This window comes from Pipistrellus kuhlii, unplaced genomic scaffold, assembly GCF_014108245.1.
Source record: "Pipistrellus kuhlii isolate mPipKuh1 unplaced genomic scaffold, mPipKuh1.p scaffold_m20_p_11, whole genome shotgun sequence".
Lineage (NCBI taxonomy): Eukaryota > Metazoa > Chordata > Mammalia > Chiroptera > Vespertilionidae > Pipistrellus > Pipistrellus kuhlii.
Window position 1 is genome coordinate 2876984 of NW_023425416.1, and position 22143 is coordinate 2899126.

Consider the following 22143-nt stretch of genomic DNA (forward strand, 5'->3'; position numbering starts at 1 on the left):
TAAGGGAAATGCTAGGAATACAGGGCATGTTTTCCAAAGGAGGTGACTGCTCTCATCTCATGACATCTTGTTTTCAGCCTTCTCGGTCCTGTTCTGTGTCCGTGCAGCGAAGGCCTGAGGATGCCGTAGGGAACACCGCACAGATGAAATCAGTGCCTTCTGAGATGAGCATCGGGGCGAGGCTTCCCTTTGAGGCTGGGCATTGTATTTATGTGTGCTTTCTGTGCTGTGCAGGAGGAGGGAGGGGAGAAAGGAGTTGAACCAAAGGAAAAGGGAAAGAACAGCAGAAAGGAAGTCACCCCAATCTGCTGCCTTCTGCCTCTCTATGGGCCGCCAAGTGGTTTCAGCTGCGGAACTGCTGCAGCGTGGTTTTGTAGTCTGTCCCTCTTATAAAGGAAAGGCTCTGGCTGGCTGGGTCCTCTCTTGTTTACAACTTTCTTAAAAGCATATTGAATAAGAATAAAAATGTGAATTTAAACAGCTACTCTCCAGATAGTCACTCATCCTCTCTGGCAGTCCCCCGGCAATCAGTTGCTTTAGGAAAGGGTTACCGGAAGCTTGGAACCGTGTCCACGTGAGCTGATTGGGGAAGTGAGGACCCAAGGCCAGCCTCTTACATCTTACAGTCCCGTCAATATTTTAAATCATCTTTTTGTAAAGAAAATATATAAACAGTTTCAAAGAAACAGTTTCAAGTTTCCCCACTTATGAAGTACTAGAGGCCTGGTGCATGAAATTATTTGTGCATAGGGGGAGGGCTCCCTCTCCACCCTTTCCAATCTGGAATCCCTCTCGCAATCCAGAACCACTGACTCCTAAGCACTCATCTGGCTGCCTGATGCCCCTAACTGCTCCCCTGCCAGCCTGATGCCCCTAATTGCTCCCCTGCCAGCCTGATGCCTCTAAATGTTCTCCCCTCCTTGTCTGATCCCCCTAACTGCCTATCTGCTGTCCCCTCCTGGCCTAAACCCCTTAACTGTTCATCTTCTCTCCCTTCCTTTCTGCCCCTTCAGACCCTGATGTAGGAGTGCTAAGAGCTCTCTACAGAGGCCCTGCTCTGTCCTCACTCTCCACCCCTCCGGGCTGGGTGGCCTGGCAGTCCTGTGTGTGCCTCTGTGGGGAATGGCCTCCACCTCCAAGGCAGCAGAATGTTAGCTCCGGGAAGGCCTGAGCACACCTCCACTGGGGGCAAAGTCCCTGCCCCTGTCCCTGCCCATCAGCTTCTGTGCATGCACAGCCTGTTGACTGGTCATGACTAGAACACCTTTGGGACCAATTAGCATATTATCTCTTTATTATATAGACTAGTGACCAGGTGCACAAAATGAAATTTGTGCACATTAAAAGGGAATTAATTACAGGAAATATTTTAATATTGCTATTTGCATTTTTTCTATGTCAGAGATGAAAGAAAAATAGTAAAATGTATATGAAACTCTTCCCCCTCCTGCATTTGCCACAAGAACCAGAGTCAACTCCCTGCCCATTCATGTGTGCCTCTAATCCTGTGAGACCCAGACCCAGCTGGCCCACCCCATCGAGCCTCATCAGGTGGCGGGGCATGGCCAGGTCACCTGGCCCAGCGTCGGGGCGGGGGACACAGCCTGAGGTACCCTGGCCCAGGCCAGTTGGAGCACCTTAATGTCCCCTGGCCTGGGCCGGGGGTGTGGCCTGAGGTCCCTTGTCAATCCCCGCCAGGTAGGAGGAGTGGCCTCAGGTCCCATGGCCCAGCACTGGGGCAGCGGGTAAGGCCTGAGGTTCCTCATCAAGCCCTAACATGTAGGGGATGTGGCCTGAGGTCCCTGTCAAGCCCTGACGGGTGGCGAGGAGCACGACCTGAGGTCCCCCAGCTTGGCGCTGGGATGGGGGCGGGGGTCGGCCTGAGGAACCCTGTCAAGCCCCACCAGGCAGGGGGCATAGTCTCAAGTCCCAGCTCTAGGCAGTCTCAGGTCCCTGCTGGTTGCTCGTTAAGGCTCATTACGGGATCCCCACTTCTGCTGTGGGTGCAGCCAACTTGTTATGGCGTGACAGTCAATGTGCACATTCCCTCTTTATTATATAGATGTTTCCAAGGGCACTGAGAATGGCATCTGGCAGAGAGTGCTCTGTATCTCAGTGCTGGTTAAATGAGTCAAAATGAACATCTTCCATCTACCTGCCCAGACACAGAGGGAAAGGAAGTGGTCAGCCACTGACGAGGGCTAACTGACAGCACAGGGGCCATGTGTGTTTTTCTCTCCGGCCCATTTCTCTCTTAGCCAGCTCCACTCTGGGCAACTCAGTCTCATCTACTCCAGTCCCTACCCTGAAACTCCAAAAGAAGCTCCACATGGAAGTTTCAGCTACAACCTCCCACTCACTGCATGGGTCTCATGTATAGAGACTTAGTTTTCAAGATGGCACTCCAACGAAAATGTTCCCCACTGTTTAAAGTGGAAAACACACCTTTCCATTTTAAATGGAAATGGCCTTCCTCGGGGACTAAGCCGTTGAACAAGGCATCCCTCCTGTATGGAGTTAAAGAAGGAAGTTTGCCACAAAGCCACTAGTTCTTTACCTGTTCTCAGCTTTCACCTTTTCCCATCTATTGTAGAAACACTATATTGCAGTTGTGATAACTGTGGTGGTTAATTTGTATGTCTGCTTGACTGGGCCATGGGAATGCCCAGATATTTGGTCAAACGTTATTCTGGGTTTTTCTGTGAGGGTGTTTTGGAAGGCATTTGAGTAAAGAAGATTGCCCTCCCTCATGTGGGAGCATCCTATCCAGCCAGTTGAAGGTGGGAAAATAGAACAAAAAGCCTGACTATCCCCTGAGTGAGAGAGAAGTCTTCCTGCATTAGAACTGGGACGTCAGTCTTTGTGTGCCTTTGGATACAAACCCAAACAGGCTTCTGCTGGTTCTCCAGCCTGACAGCTTTTCGGCTGGAATGACACCACAGGTCCCTGGCTTCAGACCTTTGGGCTCAGACTGGAGCTAAGCTGTCAGGTCTTCTAAGCCTCCAGCTTGCAACTCACCCTTTGGATCTTGGGTCTTGCCAAGATCCATAACCAATCAACCACAGTCTCTTCTCCTCTCCTCTCTTTTCCCATCTCCTTTTCTCCCTTCCCATTCCCCTTCCCCAAACCTCCTCTCTCCTCCCTTCTCTCCATCCTCATTCTTTATATCTATTTATATTTATTGGTTCTATTTATTTGGAGAACTCGAATACAGTGTTATAAAATGTGCTGCTCAAACCAGTATAATCAGTGTGTAACCTGTATTGGATCCTTGTCTTCTGCCATGATGCTTTGGACATTTTTAAGTACCTGCTTCTGAGTTCCTATCTCCTAGGCCGGGAGCTGTAGACTACAAAGAAGTAACACACATGCATGTTCAAAGATCATAGTCCAGTGCCAACAGTACACACATCTAGAAAAGGCCCTTTATGCAAAGCCCCATAAACACTGTCAAGTGGGAGAGTGGTTTCCTTTCTTTCTTTCTTTCTTCCTTCCTTTCTTTCTTTCTTTCTTTCTTTCTTTCTTTCTTTCTTTCTTTCTTTCTTTCTTTCTTTTTTTTTTTTAATATACTTTATTGATTTTTTTTTACAGGGAGGAAGGGAGAGGGATAGAGAGCTAGAAACATCAATGAGATAGAAACATTGACCAGCTGCCTCCAGTACACCCCTTACTGGGGATGTGCCTGCAACCAAGGTAAATGCCCTTGACCAGAATCGAACCTGGGATCTTTCAGTCTGCAGGTTGATAACTCTATCCACTGAGCCACACCGGTTTCAGTGGGAGAGTGGTTTTCAGTGGGAAGCTGAGCCATGTCTTGTGCCCTGCCAAGGGGGAGACACCACTTTGGCTATAGTTGGGGTGATATTAGCTACATCACTCCTCCTGCCCCTCATTCTGTGAGAATATGGACACTGTCTAGGTTCAGAGCTCACCTCTTTTTAATTTCTAATTGTGCAACCTTAGTTTAGTTGATTTTTGTACATTTTGTTAAATGTAAAACAAATAAAAATAGCACCTGCATCATAGCACTTTAGTAAGATTACACAGGGTAATATTTGTAAAAAAAAATTAGAACAGTATCTGCAAGTTACTATATTTTATTAAATCCCAGATGCTGCCAGTTGTGAGACAAACTGCTGTTGTGTGTATTTCTAACAAAGAAAAGCAAGGCCAATTATTGTGGTAAGGTGCTATCAGTTGTAACACCTCTCAACAGATTAAAAAATTAACAAATATGTACCTTAAAGTCAGTTAAATACAATTGTGGGTGCTGTAAAATGAATAAAATCCTAGACCAGGCAAGCTGATTATTCAGACAAGTTTGAATATGAAAAAAACACACCAACCACCCACGTCCTCTCCCGCTGGCCATCCCACCCCCATCAGTCCCAAGCAGGGCAGGCCAGCTGGATCCTACCTGTGCATGAATTCATGCACTGGGCCGCTAGTATTATTAATAAATGTCCCAATCACTTCTTGGCAATTCTAAGAAGTTTCTAAAGCATATTTCTTTTATTTTTTAAATCAGGTTTAAAGCTGCTTTCATTCTAGACTCCCTAGGGTCACTTAAAATCTAATTAAGGCACGATGGCAATTATGGACTGAATGTTTGTATCCTTACTCCTGTCCCAAATTCTAGTCTAACCCTAATATGACTGTATTTGGAGAAAGGGTCTGTGAGGAGGTGATAGAGGTTAAATGAGGTCATGAAGACGGGCTTGATCTGATAGTGCCGGTGTCCTTACCAAAAGGGGAAGTGACCCAGAGCCCTCTATCCCTGTGCAGACAGGTTAGAAGATGGTGGCTGAGAGCCCGGAAGAGAGGCCTCATCAGGAATGGAATTGGCAGTATCTTGATCTTGGCATCTACCCTCCAAAATGATGAAAAATTAATTACCTGTCGTTTGAGCCACTCGGCCTGTATTTTGTTATTGCAGTTTGAGCAAACTGAGACAGTGGCCGCAGGGAGGGCTGTTGGTGAGACAGGACCTGGGATGAATTCCTGCTGCCCCCACATGGCTAGTCAGCTGTCAGGAATGTTACCTGAAGTGATAATTTGCAACTGGAGGCCAGAAAAGGATCTCCCACCAACTATTCCCAGTCCTCACTTTTCTGCTTACTCAGAGCTAAAGCCCTGGGTTACTACTGACATTGGAATTACTATTACTTTTTTTTTTTTTTTTTTTTTTTTACAGTTGCATACAACTACCTATGGGAAATCAACACTCTTGTTGTGAACATTTGATTAAGTTTACATTTTAACTAGAGGTCCGGTTCTAGAGGCCAGGCCAAGGGACCCCACTGGTGCATGATTGAGGCCGGGGAGGTGCGCGGGAGGTTGGCCAGCTGGGGAGCGACCATGGGAGAGCTCCAGGGCATGTCTGGCTTATTTCGCTCAGTCCTGTTCAGCTGGACCGAAACAGCAAGATAACCTATCAGTTGGAGCATCTGCCCCTGGTGGTCAGTGCACATCACACTGAGTGGTTGAGCGGCCTTGGCATATCATTAGCATATTATGCTTTAATTGGTTGAACGGACCAGACACTCAGTATTATATAGGATCACTTCTTTTACATTTATGCTTTCTTGTGCAGCAGATTAACCCCTCACACTGGGGTTGCTTCTCTGGGAACCGGCTCTTCTATGTTTTAATAAATGGAGCTTTCCCTTAGTATTTGTTTTCTCTGGTCACTGAACTTTGCTCCCACCAATATTTAAGATAGTATGACATGGAGGGGCCTGAAAAACGTTCAGAATAACATAAAGCTAATTGTGTGGGAGGCCTGTTTTTATGGATGGAAAGTCAGAATTATGGAATTTTTTGAACTGGTTATGTGAAACACAGTACCAAACAGCAGGCACCAAGAAAAGCCTTTCCCAGCGGGAAACCCTGCGGGAACCTCTCCTAATGAGTGATGCGATTGCTTGTAATTCACAGAATCATTTATATGTAAATGGTGTATCTGAGAAGTACGAGGGTGCTACAAAAGGTTGCCTTTTATTAATCATTTCTAAACCTTGCCTCTTCTGCACTCCTGATAATGCTGCTTTTATCAGAGCAAAGCTCAGTCCCTGCGTCTTGGTGCAGCCAGAGTTGGTAGTTTGTTATTTGTTGTTATGCAACAAATTAGCTGAAATGTTAGAAGCTTAAATCAATCCACGAACTATTTCACATGGACTGTGAGCATCTGGAATCTGGGAGAGGCTCAGTGGGGGGGGGGGCCTGCCTCGTTGGTCAGGTTCTAGTTGAGCTGTTGCTGGTGGTGCAGTCTTTGAAGACTCAGTGAAGGGTGGTGGCAGGTTGTACCTCCATTCACTCAGATGACTGACTGATGGCAGTAGACTTCAGTTGTGGGCCCAGGGCCTCTTCAGAGAGCTACAACATGGTTTCCCCAGAGTGAGTGGTGAGCAGGCAAGTGAGCGTGCTGCTGTCTTTTATAACTTAACGTGGCAGTGACAGCCACCCCGGAGCAGCACTGGCCAGTGGGAAGGCAGTCTGATTACCAGCTCACCTCTGTGACTTTGGCTGCAGACCTCAGTTTCTTGCCACACTGGCCTCTTTCCAGGGCTTTCCCCAGAGGGCGTGATCTGAGGTGCACCCAGTAGCCACCCAGTCTTGGAAGTGACGTGCCATCACTTCTACTGCCTGCCCTTGATCATAGAGACCAAGCTATTTCCATGTGGGAAGGGACTGCACAAAGCTGCGGATACTAGGAGTGGGATGGTTGGGGGCTGAGCTGGTGGTTTCACAGCTGACCTTGCCTTGAGCAGTATGACAGACTCAGGCAATGGAATGCTTCATTCAGGGTCAGCCATGAGGAACATTCCACTTATTAAGATAAGTTCTCTCTTGGTTCTGCAGTTTCCTTTTCCAATAAATTCTCTCTGGATTAATTTTGCTCAGATCAGTTTCTGTTGTTATAAGTAATACCCCTAAGTAATAAAATGTATTGTGATATAAATTAACAACCTGCTCCTGTTACAAAGTGATTGCCCTGAAGGTCAGGACCTCTCTGATAACACAGACAGGTGTTGCTCTGTTATTGACTATTTTACATCTCCATCACTCTATTTATAACTGGTCATTTTACTTCTTAATCCCTTCCCCCTTTTCGCCCAGCCCCCAACTCACTCCCTTCTAGCAACTGACATTTCGTTCTCTGCTTCTCTGAGTTTCTATTTTCTTCATTTATTTTTTTTTTTTAATCCCACATACAAGTGAAATCATATAGTATTTGTCTTTCACTGTCTGACTGATTTCTCTTTATTAAAATCAATTAGTAACCTTAATGATATCTGCAAAATCTGTGCCATGTAAGCAATATAACATAACCATGGGTTGAATCTTTTAGGGGTCTAATTTCTTTCTACCACAGGCTTATAGAAGTTATTTGCACTATTTTTGAGAGCTTTAAAAAATGTTCAAACTTACCTTTGTTGTTTTTATATGAAAAACAAAAAATAGCCACTGTAAAAAATATCAACCCTAAAAAATGCATGCTGGAAGAAGAAATGACCAAATGATCACTGAAGTAGCATCTTCCTCACTGTGAATTCTTCCTTTAAAAGTTAAAATATAGTTAATACACAATGTTACATTAGGTTAAGCTGTACAATATGTTCATTCAGCATTTATATGCCTAATGAGGTGATCACCACAATAAATCTAGTAACCAACCAACACCCTACAAGGTTATTTTTATATTATTGACTGTATTCCCTATGTCTCACAGTACAGTCTGTGACTTTCTGATTTTATAATTGGGAATTTGTACGTTTTAATCCCCTTCATGTTTCACACCTTCACCCCATCCTTTCCCCTCAGCAACTATCAGTCTGTTCTCTGTCTATGAGTCTGTTTTTGTTTTGTTTATTTTTTGGATTCCACATATTAATGAGATCATATAGTATTTCTCTTTCTTCTCTGAATTAATTCACTCAGTATACTCCATTCATGTTGTTACAGATGTTAAGATTTCATTCTTTTTTATGGCTGAGTAATATTCCAGTGTGTGTGTGTGTGTGTGTGTGTGTGTGTGTGTGGTGTGGTGTGTGTGTGTGTGGTGTGTGTGTATGTGTTTGTGTGTATGTGTGTGTGGTGTGAGTGTATGTGTGTGTGTGGTTTGTGTGTATGTGTGTGTGTGTGTGTGTGGTGTGTGTGTGTGTGGTGTGTGTGTGGTGTGTGTGTCTTTGTGTGTGTGTGTGGTGTGTGGTGTGTGTGTGTGGTGTGTGTGGTGTGTGTGTGTGTGGTGTGTGTGTGGTGTGTGTGTGTGGTATGTGTGTCTGTGCGTGTGTGTGTGTGGTGTGTGTGTGGTGTGTGTGTGTGTGTATGGTGTGTGGTGTGTGTGTGTGTGTGGTGTGTGTGTGTGTGTGTATGGTGTGTGGTGTGTGTGTGTGTGTGGTGTGTGTGTGTGTGTGTGTGTGTTCTCTGTGTGTGTGGTGTATGTGTGTGTGTGTTGGTGTGTGTGTGTGGTGTGTATGTGTGTGTGTGTGTGTGTGTGTGTGTCGGTGTGTGTGTGTGTGTGGTGTGTAGTGTGTATGTGTGTGTGTGTGTGTGTGTGTGTCTGTGTACCACATCCTCTTTATCTGTTCATCTATCAGTGGCCACTGAGGTTGCTTTCATATCTTGGCTGTTTTAAATAATGCTGCAGTGAACAGAGTGTGCATGTATTTTTGAATTAGTTTTATTTTTATTTTTATAGATAGCCAGAGGTGGAATTGCTGGGTCACAAGGCAGTCCTATGTGAGGAACCTCCATACTGTTTCCCATAGTGGGTGCAACAATCTGCATTCTCACCAACAGTGCCTGAGGGTTTCCTTTTCTTACATTCTCCACAATACTTGTTTTTTTAATAGCCAACCTGACAGGTGTGAGGTGGTTTCATTGGGATTTGATTTGCATTTCCTGATGATTAGGGATTTTGAGCATCTTTTCATGTGTCTGTTGGCCATCTGTATATCTTCTTTGGGAGAATCTCTATTCAGGTTCTCTAATTTTAAATCAGATTTTTTTAATGTTGACTTGTATGAGGTCATTATATATTTTAGATATTAAACCCTTGTTGCATGCATCAAAATTGCAAATGTATTCTGCCATTTAGTGGGTTGCTTTGTAATTTTGATGATAGTTTTCTTTCCTTTGCAAACTCTCTTTAGTTTAATGCAGTCTCATTTGTTTATTGTTGGTTTCATTGCCCTTGCTTAGGGAGACATACACAAAAAATTATTACTAATATTGATATCAAAGAATTTACTTCTTATGATTTAGTCTAGGAGTTTTATGGTGTCTTGTCTTGCCTTTAAGTCTTTAATCCATTTTGAGTTTATTTTTATTTATTATTATTATTTAAAAAAATATATTTTATTGATTTTTTACAGAGAGGAAGAGAGAGGGATAGAGAGCCAGAAACACCAATGAGAGAGAAACGTTGATCAGCTGCCTCTTGCACCCCCACTACTGGGAATGTGCCCACAACCAAGGTACATGCCCTTGACTGGAATCAAACCTGGGACCCTTCAGTCCAAAGGCTGACGCTCTATTCACTGAGCCAAATCAGTTTCGGCTTGAGTTTATTTTTTTTAAAATAGTGTAAGAAAGTGCTCTACTTTCATGTTTTTGTATGTAGCTGTCCAGTTTTCTCCACACCATTTATTAAATAGACTGTCTTTTCCCCATTGTATGTTCTTGCCTCCTTTGTCATAGATTAATTGACCACGTAGGAGTGGGTTCATTTCTGAGCTATTGATTTATGTGTCTACTTTTTAGCCAGTATCAGACTGTTTTGATGACATAGCTTTGTAGTATAAAATCAGTGAGTATGACACCTTCAACTTTGTTCTTCCTTTTCAAGATTGCTTTAGCTATTTGAGGTCTTTTGTATACCATATAAATTTTAAGATTATTTGTTCTAGTTCTGTGAAAAATGCCATTGGTATTTGATAGGGATTGCATTGGCCCTATGAATGCTTTATGGGCAGTTCAGACATTTAACAATACTGTAAGCATGGTATGTCTTTTCATTTATTTGTGTTCCCAGGTTCTTTCTTTAATATCATATAGTTTCCAGTATTTCACCTCCTTGGTTAAATTTATTCCTGTGTTTTTTATTATTTTTGATGCAATGGTAAATGAGATTTTTTCCCCCCTTGATTGCTCTCCCCAATGGTTTGTTATCCTATATATCAATAATAAAGAGGTTATATGCAAATTGACCCTCACACATTCATGTCACAAGATGGCCACCCCCACTTCATCACAAGATGGCCGCTACAAGATGGTAACCCCCATGTCATCACAAGATGGTCACCCCCACGTTGTCACAAGATCACCAAAATCTTTACCCTGTGATGTCATAAGTGGCCACTCCATGTCATCACAAGATGGCTGGCAGGGGAGGGCAGTTAGGCTGGATTGTGCGTGCAGAGAAGGGAAGTTGAGGGTGATTGGGCCAGCAGGGGAGCAGTTAGTTGTCAATCAGGTCAGCAGGGGAGTGGTTATGGGGCTATCATGACAGCATGTAGAATGGTTAGGGGCAATCAGGCAGCCAGGCAGACGAATTGTTAGGAACCAACAGTTCTGGATTATGAGGGGTATGTCAGACTGCCGGTCTGACCGGCAGTCGGACATCCCCTGAGGGGTCCCAGATTAGAAAGGGTGTGGGCTGGGCTGAGGGACACCCCCCAGTGCATGAATTTTGTGCACCGGGCCTCTAGTTAGTATGTAAAAATATAACTGGTTTCTTTTTAAAAAATATGTTTGCACTGATTTTAGAGAGAGAAGAAGGAAGAAGGATAGATATAAATATCGATGAGAGAGAAACATCTATCTGCTGCTTCCTATTACCCTCCCCTCCTCCCCCACTGGAATTGAACCAGCTACCTCTTGATTCTTGTGTCAATGCTCAATCACTGACCCACACTGGCCAGGCCAAAACTGATTTATTTTCTTTTATGAAAAATATTTTTATTGATTTCAGGGAGAGAGAGAGAGAGATAAAAACATAAATGATGAGAAAGAATCATTGATTGACTGCCTTCTACACACCCTACACTGGGGATTGAACCCACAACCCTGTCATATGCCCATGACCTGAATTGAACCCAGGACCCTTTAGCCCTTCAGTCCACAGGCTGATGCTCTAACCACTGAGCAAAACCAGCTAGGGCCACAACTGATTTCATATATTAATTTTGTGTTCTGCAACTTTGCTGAATTCATTTTTTAGTTCTCATAGTTTTTGGTGAAGATTTTTAGGGGTTTCTATATATAGTATTATATTATCTGCAAATAGTGACAGTATAATTATTTGTAGTAATCTTTTATGATTCCTTGTATTTCTGTGGTGTCAGTTGAAACTTTACCACTTTATTTCCCATTTTATTTATTTGAGTCCTTTCCCTTTTTTTCTTTATGATTCTGGTTAAAAGTTTATCAATTTTTTTTTCTTTTCAAAACAGCCAGCTCTAGATTCATTGATCTTTTCTATTGTTTTCTAAAGTCTGTATTACATTTATTTCTGCTCTGATCTTTATTATATCCTTCTTTATAATAACTTTTGGCTTTGTTTTTCCTTTCTTTTCTAGTTGTCCTAGGTGTAAGGTTATATTTGTTATTTGAGATTTTTCTTGTTTTTTGAGGTCGGACTGTATATCACTATGAACTTCAATCTTAGAACTGTTTTTGCTGTGTCCCATAGATTTTAGAATGTTGTGTTTTCACTTTCATTTGTCTTAAGATATTTTTCTTTTTCTTTGATTTATTTGTTAACCCATTAATCATTAAGTAGCATATTGTTTAGCTCCATGTGTTTGTGCTTTTTCATTTTTTCTTGTAATTGGTTTCTAGTTTCATACCATTGTGGTCTGAGACACTTGATATTATTTTATTCTTGAACTAGTGACCTGGTGCATGGATTCATGCACACTGAAAGGAAATTAATTAGAAGGTGGCTGGTGGAGTGGGACTGGATGAAACCAGCTGGCCACACCCTGGAGCCAACCTCCCACCCTCCCACCATCTCTCCCGGGTGTCTGCCGAGTGAGCAGAGTCCCTCCAGCAGTTGGGGCTCTCCAGCTGGCCTGTGGGGATTGGGCCAAAACTGGCTCTCTGATATCCCCCATGGGGTCCCGGAGAACCAGAGGGCACTTTACAAAGTTGCAGTCATACAGGGTGTGGAACATGAATGCAAGTGTGCAGTAAACCAGATTCAGGGCTGACAGTACCCCAGCAACAACATAACCCATGGCCGAAGGTGGAATCATGCCGCCCCATGAGGAATCGAGCTTCCTCCTCTCTCATTTTGGGGTGTGTCACTCAAGAACTGCTGCCATCACTGCAGCTTGGCAGCTCCTGTGTTGAGTGTGCATCATAGAGACTGGTTGAACAGTAGGAGGGACACTTAGCATATTAGCCATATATATATATATATATATATATATATATATATATATATATATATATATATATAAATTGAGAATTGTCTGTGGCCTAATGTGGTCTATCTTGGAGAATGTTCCAGTGCTTCTTGGGACTTGGATGCCTATTTCCTTTGCCAGGTTAGGGAAGTTTTTGTTTTTGTCCTTTTCCCTCTCTTCTCCTGGGACTCTCTAATGCCAATGGTAGAATGCCTAATTTTGTCTCAGAGGACCCTTACACTCTCCTCATTTTGAAAATTTATTTTTGATTTTCCAATTCAGTGATTTCCACTATTTTGTCTACCATATAGCTTACCTGTTTTTCTGCCTCATATTTGCTATTGATATTCTCTAGTATATTTTTCTTCAATTATTGTATTATTTCGTTCTGGTATTTTTATCTTTATTGAAGTTTTCCCTGTATTTATCTATCCATCTCCCAAGTTTGGTGAGCACTCTCATGACCATTACTTTGAACTTTTTATATGGTTGATTGCCTGTTTCCACTTCATTTAGTTCTTTTCTTAGGTTTTGTCTTATTTTCTAATATGGAAGAAATTTTGTGTCTCCTCATTTGGCCTAAGACTGTTTCTGTGTATTAGGTATGACTCACGGTATTGGAAGAGTGAACTTATATATAAGGTGTCAGTAATGCAACCCCATGGTCAACAGTGCCCGGTTTTCCAGGGAATCCCCTGTGTGGGCTGTGTATGCTCTTGAGCTTGGGTTGCAACTGTTGAAGGCACTGTGTTCGGTAGGTTGGTCTGAAGCTCATTTGTCTGATGGCCTGGCCTTCTGAATGGTAGTGGGGGGTTGAGCTGGCCTCTGCCCTGGCCTGCTGCCACAGTTGCTGGTGTACAGAGCAGCTTCCAGGGTGGAAGGCTGAGACCTGGTCACTATTATTGTGGGTACATTAGTGCATGGGGTATGGCCCCTCAACCCCACTTTGGGGATGTTCCCAGCCATCTCCAGGAGGTGGGGACAGAGCTCCTCATTTCCAGGCCCCCTGGGCTGCCACTGAGTTCTAGGGCGGGGAGCAGAGTGCTGCTTTGGAAGATGGTTGGCTGGGTAGGTCCTCAGGGGAATGCTGAGTGGAATGGTTAGCACAATGGAGAGTGTCAGGCAGGCTGGAGAGCAGAGAGCAAACATAATAAACAAGGAGAGAAAGCCACTTACTATTCCCAGAGAGAGCCCACCAAATCCCTCCGGTCACCCTAAAATCAGGGAATATATCTCTTTCACGAATGACCCCTGTGCTTTGACTCAGAATGAGTGACTTGTGCACAGGCCCAGGGAGGGAGGGTGCTCGCTTTCCCAGAGCCCTCAGTTTCTGGAACACAAGCCTTGCTGGTTCTCACAACCAGATGTTAGGGGCTCCTCCTCCTGGAGCAGGTCCCCGCTGGAGAGCCTGAGGTGGGCCAGACGCCTCACTCCTCCAGCGGCCTCCAGGCTGTGCTAGCCCTCCCACTGTGGAATGCCTCTGCTGACCCCTTACCCATCGTGATGTGGCTTTTTCTCTATAGTTTCGGTTGTAGAGAGTGTGTTCTGCAGTTAGTTTTAATGTACTGACGGGAGGAGGTGAGCCCAAGATCTTCCTGCTCTGTCACCTTGACCTCACCTCTCTCCTCCGACATTGTTATATATAGCCTATGTAATAAAAGCCCCGTCACCATTACAGCACAACAACCAGGACGACCAGTCGACCAGTCGACCAGTCGCTATGATGAGCACTGACCACCAGGGGCCAGATGCTCAATGCAGGAAGAGGGGGAGGGAGGCACAGTGAGGCCTGGAGGCACATGCTATGGACCAGGGATCTCAGGAACCGCAAGCCCAGAGCTTGCTTTCCAGTAAAAAAAATAAATTGGAGAAAAAAAAAAAAAAAAAGCAGCTGATGCTGCCACACTGGGAAGAAGGACTCCAGGAGGGAAAGGCCTCCTCAGGCTCCACCAGCTTGGCTGGCACTCTGCTGGCCTGTGGGGACTCACTGGTGAGGTGCAGGAAGTGCAGCCCCTCCGACTCCATAGCTGGTCGCACCGACAGCTGCTCCCTGTCCAGCTCCATGGTGGACACAGCGCTGCAGGACCACCTCAGCTCCCACTTCCGGCTTCTGGCTTCCTGCCTGCCCCTTCGTATACTATGTGTGCTTGGTCGTGGCTTCGGCCTCCCAGCCAATAGCATTGCAGCACAGCCAGAGAGCAGCAGGACACAGCCACCAGGGCTGGCTGGGCATTGATTTGGCCTCAGAATGTCGTCCATGTGCAGTCACACTGTATGTTTACATTTGTAGGGAAGCAGGGCAGCCCACTCTTTTAGGCTAAGAAAGGCCAGCTGATCTCCGTGTTTCTCTCCCCGTCCGGAATCAAAACCTCTTGGGGATGAATAATCCCAGGGATGTCCCCAAAATGTACTCGGTGTCACTGTCACAGACATTCCCCGTCATTACAGCCCATTCCTTAACCTGCAGTGCCCTGCACCACCCACTGCTACTCCTCACCTGTCACCCCCTGAGGACCACCTTATGTTACCCTATCTGAAATGTGAGCAAGATCTCAAATGCCCCCTGTCAATAGCTCCCTTGCACTACCTTTCTTCCTCTAAAAACCTTGCATTTTAAGATATGATTGATTTGACTGATTTCAGACATGGAAATAAAGATAGAAGTATCAATGATGATAGAGAATCATTGATTTGCTACCTCCTGGGATTGAAACCTCTCCTGGCCCCTCCTTCCACGCCTCCCCTGGTCAGAAGGCCCCCAGTGGTGGCACGGCACTGAGCGAAGGGGGGGGAAAGTGGGGAACCATGGGGTGGTGGGGTTCTAAGGGCAGCGTTGGTGTTTGGCATCTGTTCCTTCTGTACCCGGCCTGGGGACCGCCACCTCCTCTCCTGACTCCGCCAGGGCCTTTGGGCTCTGATTGGCCTGGCCCTGATCACCTGTTAGGCCTATGGACCCCACCTGTGCATGATTTCTTGCACCAGACCTCTAGTTTGCATGTGAAATTGCACCAAAATAAAAAGTTGCAAAGATTCTTAGGCAGCATAGGAAGTTGGAAAATGTAGTTATGGTGTCATTCTTGTTCTTGGTGGTGTCCTTTCCTCATAACAGCCCCGGGTCTGTAAAACCGCCCTCCCCCCCCATTACCTACCAGGTCAGCATCAAGTCCAGCAGGGGACCTGTGAGGTGGTGGCTGTGCTGTAACAGAAACCACATAGAAGAGCGATCACAAACAGTCAAGTGTTCATGCTTCCCGGGACAGGTGGCCGGCACCACTCGGGCTCAGCCTTCCTGTGTTGAAGGTAAGGCCTTCTGGTCTGTTTATCTAATATTGCAGGAAGGACCTACAACTACCAAGAATCTCCCAACTTTACTGTCTTTGTGATGCAAAGAAAACTAGGTTTATTCTAGTTCAGTGTTACTTCAAACATGAACATAAATATAACTCCACAAATTTCATAATTAGTAAGGTAGATTAGTAATGATGTCTCTTAAGTGGGAGTTCCATTACTGGACAGTGAGGAAGATGTGCTTTGACTTCTTCTGACCCATTATCCCATCTGCTTCCTTAGACGCTCTTCTTCCTGCTCTCAAACGCTGGACTCAGCCTGGTTTTCTCACCTTATGTTAATATTATAGGCAAGTATTTTCTTAATTTCTAGTTTATTATTATTTTAACATACATTATAAAGCATCTTCTTTGGTGCAACTTCTCAGAGAACAATTTGGGATTGTGTATTACTCATTTGTTGTCTCCAAATCGTAGCAGAATACTATGCCTAGCAGAGTGAAGGATTCCTTTTGATGTCCTGCCTTTTCCCAGGAGACACCTTGTTAGAAACACGAGTTCCCAGGAGAACAGCTTAAGTCTTATAGAGTTTCTTTACAGTGGCATGAAACCTCCCAGAAAATGAACTCTTCCAGGCTTATCTGATACACATGTAAAGGTTGGCAGTTCAAGCACATGTGCACCACACACAGACACACATGCACACAGACACATGCCCCCATACATGGACACATGCACACATATTCTTTTTTAAAATATATATTTTATTGATTTTTTTAGAGAGGAAGGGAGAAGGATAGAGAATTAGAAACATCGATGAGAAATATCGATCAGCTGCCTCTTGCACATCCCCTAATGGGGATGTGTCCGCAACCAAGGTACATCCCCTTGACTTGAATCAAACCTGGGACCCTTCAGTTTGCAGGCTGATGCTCTATCCACTGAGCAATACCTGTTAGGGCCATATTCTTAACTACAGATCTATTGCACAATCAATGATAATAGCTGACCTCTATCCTCCAGGCACATCTTTATGGGCTGTTTGCTCACCAGTGGTGTTGTATCAGTGTAATCTCAGTTACTCTAAAGCTGGAGAGGGAACTTGGAAAATTTCCCTTCTATGTTTTTTTTGTCAGAAACCCTGAGAGCCAAATGTGTCGCCAAATTCATGTGTCATCAGATTTTTTATGAAGGTAACATAGTGCATATACCATCTATTACATAATAAACCCTCTGTCTTCTTCAGTTGCACCCCGTAATCACAGATATTAATATATCTACAGTGAGGTTTATGATGGTCATGCAGAATGGGGCTTCATGCTAATTCAAGTCAGGTTTTGCTGCCATCTTACAGAAATCCTTTTCATTTTCAGAGCTTTTTGGATTTGAGGATTATAGGTGTACCTGTGAAAAAAGGTAAAGATCTTTAACACTAAAAATGCATATAAAAGAAATTTGCTAAATTCCTATATCCCCAACTGGAACAGTGTATTATATTTCCTCCATCAACTGAAGCCAAGTCATAAGTATTCTGTCTCCTTGCTCTCTCAGGTCAGTTCACTTTCCTCCACCCCACTGTCACCCCCACAGTCGGGGCAACACCACATCCTGCTGAGCTTTCTAACCCCCAGGTTCCATTCCCCACCCTGTAACAAGAATGATGCTTCCAGAAAACAGAACTGATCATATCACTGTTATTCTTGAAACCAGTTTGGTGACTTCCAGCTGTTTGAAGAATAAAATCTACCTTTGGCTACTAAGTCTTATATGTCTAAATCATGTTTTACAATAATACAAAAGTATTTTTATTTTAACCCTCACATGAGGATATGTTTATTGATTTTAGAGAGACAGGAATCAGGGAGAGAGAGTGAGAGAAAAACATTGATGTGAGAGAGCAACATGAATCTATTGCTCCTGTATGCTTCCCAGCATGTTATTGAACCTACAGCCTAGGTCTTGCCCTAACTGGGAATTGAACCCACCTCCTGTTGGTGTATATGGCTACACTCCTTTTAATAAAGCTACTTGACCAGGGAAATACTCAGAGTGTTGGTACCTGGAAAATAGGAATGGCATAGCAATTACTATTAGCATATTTCTCTTGGTAAAGGGAACATTAATACCTTATCCTAAATTTGCTTGTTTTATATTTGAGCAAAATGCCCTTTGGCCACCACCCTAAAGCTACATTTTTCTGTTTGGACGATATATTTTTCTGTATATAAGTGTGGTTAAGATAGATTTGTGGAAAATGTGGTAGTTTTTTATATGTATGTGTTGTACACAAATAGTATCACACTGGATACTTCTTAATCCCACCTGCTTTAGTCAATGGATAGGCCATAATGCCATACAAACGTTCTTATACCGAAGGGACATTTTGGTTGTGTCTGTGGCAAATCAGCAGCCTCACTGGCCAACTGCCTGATTTTCCTAATGTCATGAGGCCAGGAGGTGATGGGGACCGATTATGGGGTGTCTGAGCAGAGAGTGAGCAGCAGAACCTTCTGTGATGAGGCACGTGTTCTCCTTTGGATCTCTGCACCCATGTGTCGTGATGCGGGTGTGGCCAGGATGGTTGGCAGTGACTAACCACATGTGGCCACCGACTATTTGAAGTGTGATTAATTCAAAATGAGCATTTGAAATATGACTAGTACCAATTTAAATGGAAATTTTTGACTAGCTGTGCCTAGTGCAGGGTAAGTTTTATGTAAATATATAACTTCAGAGCATCATTTGTGGCCAGAGAACACCCAAACTCTGAAAGATGGGTTGAGATTTTGTCTGTGTATTTGTGTCCCTGCACTTGGCATTGCCCGGCAAACAGTTGGTGTTCAATACATGTTTACTGGATCACAGTCACTGAGGAGGCAGGAAGTTGTAGTTCAGGCTTTAGTGAGGATATATTTCTGTTTTCACATCCCCCTAATCTTCTAGTCATTAACTGAATATATTTCCATTAGGGCTTTTTAGTTTTACCTGCTTAATCTTTATCCCATAATAATGATGCAGTATCATGCTGCTAATTGGCTTGTGGAAAGACCTGGTCTCTGCTGATAGGTTCCTCTTCTCTTATTTGTCAAAAGAATAAAGTTTCTCTGATCTTATTTGTCAATAAGAATAGAGAGGAGCTGAAATATAAAATTCATTTCAATTTACATTTAAATTAAAACAAAGGTGAGAACATGCTGGCACAGGCACTAATTAATGTTGGCATAGAAAGTAGAACAGCCTCATGCATTTTTATTAATCCACATCTCATTTTGTTCATTGCTTTTACATAAAATTATAGCTTTTATGAGTTAAACAGGGAGAACAATTAGCTGCCCCCCATAAAGCTTTTTTGTTATAATGAATTTGTGAATCTCCCTGAATTATTGAAGTGTGTCTTTAATACACATTTGGGATTTGGGAGAAGGTCTGGGAATTTCTCGATTGAGGCTGTGCTTCCCTGGGTCCTGAAACAGACAACTGTTCAGCTGGCCAGCATTCCCCTTTGGATCTTCTCCCGCACTCACAGGCTGTTCGGTGGTGGGAACTGCATTCTACACAGCTCTACAGGGATCACGTGAGTGGTTTCATGATAAAATGAGATAAATGAGTAGTACAATGAAGCTTTATTTTTTTCAAAGGGAATGCTTTTTAAACAGTGAGTTTAAAAAGATTAATAAAACAGGCTTAAGAATGGGAGGCAGTTTCTTTATAAACTTTTTCTTTTTTTAAGGAAATATTTTTATTGATTTTAGAGAGGAAGGGAGAGGGAGAGATAGAAACATCAATGATGAGAGAGAATTATTGATTGCTGCCTCTTGCATGCCCCCTACTGGGGATCAGCCTGCAACCCGGGCATGTGCCCTTGACCATTATCAAACCTGGGACCCTTCAGTCTGAAGGTCGATGCTCTAGCCACTGAGCAAAACTATCCAGTGAAACTTTTTTTTTTTTCTTTGATGATACCTGAGTTTTTCTCAGATGTAGGAACTTGCTTGCTTTGGGATGAGAGTACTGTTCGCACTGGAGGCAATGTCTGTAGCTCCGACTGTGTGAGACTCAGGTCTGTCTTACAGCTGTGATTTCCCAGGGGTTTTTCACTGCGTGTGGTCTCCCTGGCACTGACGATGGAACAGGGTTCTGGGCTTTCTCCGGTCGCCAGGGGAATGCCAGCAAGGTGTACTTTGCAGACTCACTCTGTGAGCTGGACAAATGTGGCTTGCATGTGTGAGTTCATTCATCAACTTTTCATTTAGCACCTTGGTGCCTGGCGTGCCCTAGATGCCAGGGGAGGATGGTCCTGCTTTCAAAGACCATCCCACACTTTCCTCAGGAGATGGACAATTGAATTCTAGTCTGCGAATGGCTCTGGGCAGAGCAGAGAAGAGGAGCAGTGGGGAGACCTCACCAGGTTGGAGGGATCTGGGCAGCACAGCCAGGTGAAGTGCCTGAGAATGAGTGGGCCACCTCGGGAGGTGGAAGAAGTGCAGACTGGCTTGGACAGGGCAGGGGACAAGCCTGAAGGTGTAAACAGAGCCATATTAGAGGCCTTAGATACAATCACATTTTAAAGTTTAATGGCCACCTGGGAATTTGTATTCTGGATTGGATGAAGCAGAGGATGCCAATATAAAAGGGCATGGAATGCTGTGAACACAGTTCACTAAAACAACCCAAGATTCCTGAGAGCATAGGTTTCTAAGCATTAGGCTTATGGCATTGCCCGCCCTGGGGGCATGGAGGAAGACCAGGGGCTGTGGGGCTTAGTCTACCATGGAGTAGGCATCTTTTAACAAGCCCCAGTTTAATGAGGTCTGATGAACAGCTAAGCCTCTCATTTGGGCTGAGTATCCTATATAATAAAAGGCTAGGAGGAATGACTGGTCACTATGATGTGCACCGACCACCAGGGGGCAGAGGCTCAACATAGGAGCTGACCCTTGCTCATGGCTGGCAAGCACAGCAGTGGTGGCAGGAGCCTCTCCCGCCTCTGTGGCAGCGCTAAGGATGTCCGACTGCCCACTTAGGTCTGGGGAGCAGATATCCCCTGAGGGCTCCTGGACTGTGAAAGGGTATAGGCTGAGCTGAGAGATCCCCCGACATTCCCCCCTGCCCCCCCCCAATCCCCGAGTACATGAATGTTATGCGCTGGACCTCTAGTATCTAATAACCACAAATAATGTTTTTCAATATCCAACAATGTCTCAAGACACTTTGGGTTGTTACCCTGGGGTAGAGGGTGCTGCTGTCATTGGGGAGGTGGGGGCCAGGCAGGCTGCTCAACATCTAACAAGGCACAGGATAGACTCTCGCAATAAGGGACTATTGGCCCCAAATGTCAATAGTGCCAAGGTCCAGAAACCCTGCCGTGGAGGTCCTCACTCCAGGGGTATGTACTTGTGTGAAGGGGCACTTTGCCAAGGAGGACACAAAGGGTCCGGCCTTGCGTCCCACCACGCCCCTCAGTGCCCTGTGCTCAGTGTGGAATGACAGCAGCAAGTGTGGAGCGGGAAAGAGTAAGATTCCCACAGCAACATCCTAGCTGTCATGACAGCGTTTGTGCTTGTTCCCTGTCAGGTTGGCATGGCTTTTTGTCTTAAAAAAGAAAAGAAATACACATCGGCAGGGCTTGCCACCTAGCAATCCTAAAAATTAATTAATGGCTTAATTTTTTGAAGAAGATTGTGAGTGTCTTGAAATAACAATGGTGACAGCAAAATAGCTAAAGCAGAAACATAGAACCTCAGAGAGTATTCTGGTGGCTCCTTCCATTTTCCAGGTGATATATGACCCAGGAAGATGTTTTCTGCATCTTCCTGTCAGGTGTTAGGGTGAGAATACCTCTTTCTTTGGGAAAGCCTTAACTCTGTAAGTACCACTGAGCTAAGTCAACAAACGGGAGGCCAGCCCTGGAGCAGTGAGCCTGTTCGCTGTTAGTCTTATTCAAAGGTGGGCTTATCTAGGTAGCTACATAGACCATATTGTAAGGTGAGCTTAATGGAATGGTATTTGAGATAAGGAATAGAAAACAACCAAAACCCTCAATGCATTTGATCCATCAGAGAGCAAAGAAAATACACCAGAAGCAAACTAGCGGATTGGACACATTCCTTTCCCCTGGAACATTTATAGAAAGTACCAGTCACTTCCCCAAAACCAGGGTCTCGCTGTCTTTTTCTTCCTTTCTGTATAACATTTGAAACTTATTACAAATTGGCATCTTTATGGTTTCATAAGTAAGGAAGGCATGAGGATTTTGAAATAATTTAAAACAAATAGAAGTGGCAAGACATTCTCCTTTAAAGTATGTTAATGTATCAACAGAAAACAAAGTAAGCCTCCTGCAGATGTATTTCCTGTGGAGATGGGCTCAGGAAGGGGGGCAGCGCTCGGCGGTAGGTTTAGTGGAACCCCTCTCCTGTCCCCCGCCTCAGCCTGGCCCTGCA

At 44.3% G+C, this 22143-nt stretch overlaps 1 protein-coding gene across 1 annotated transcript in view; it reads left to right on the plus strand.

Annotated features, from left to right (window-relative positions):
- Window positions 1-22143, plus strand: part of TAFA4 (TAFA chemokine like family member 4) — an 86713-nt gene that overhangs the window by 54177 nt on the left and 10393 nt on the right. Inside the window, 2 exon segments of the mRNA XM_036430576.2 lie at window positions 15566-15605; window positions 15607-15713. Of these exon segments, the coding sequence (XP_036286469.1) occupies window positions 15566-15605; window positions 15607-15713 (147 nt within the window).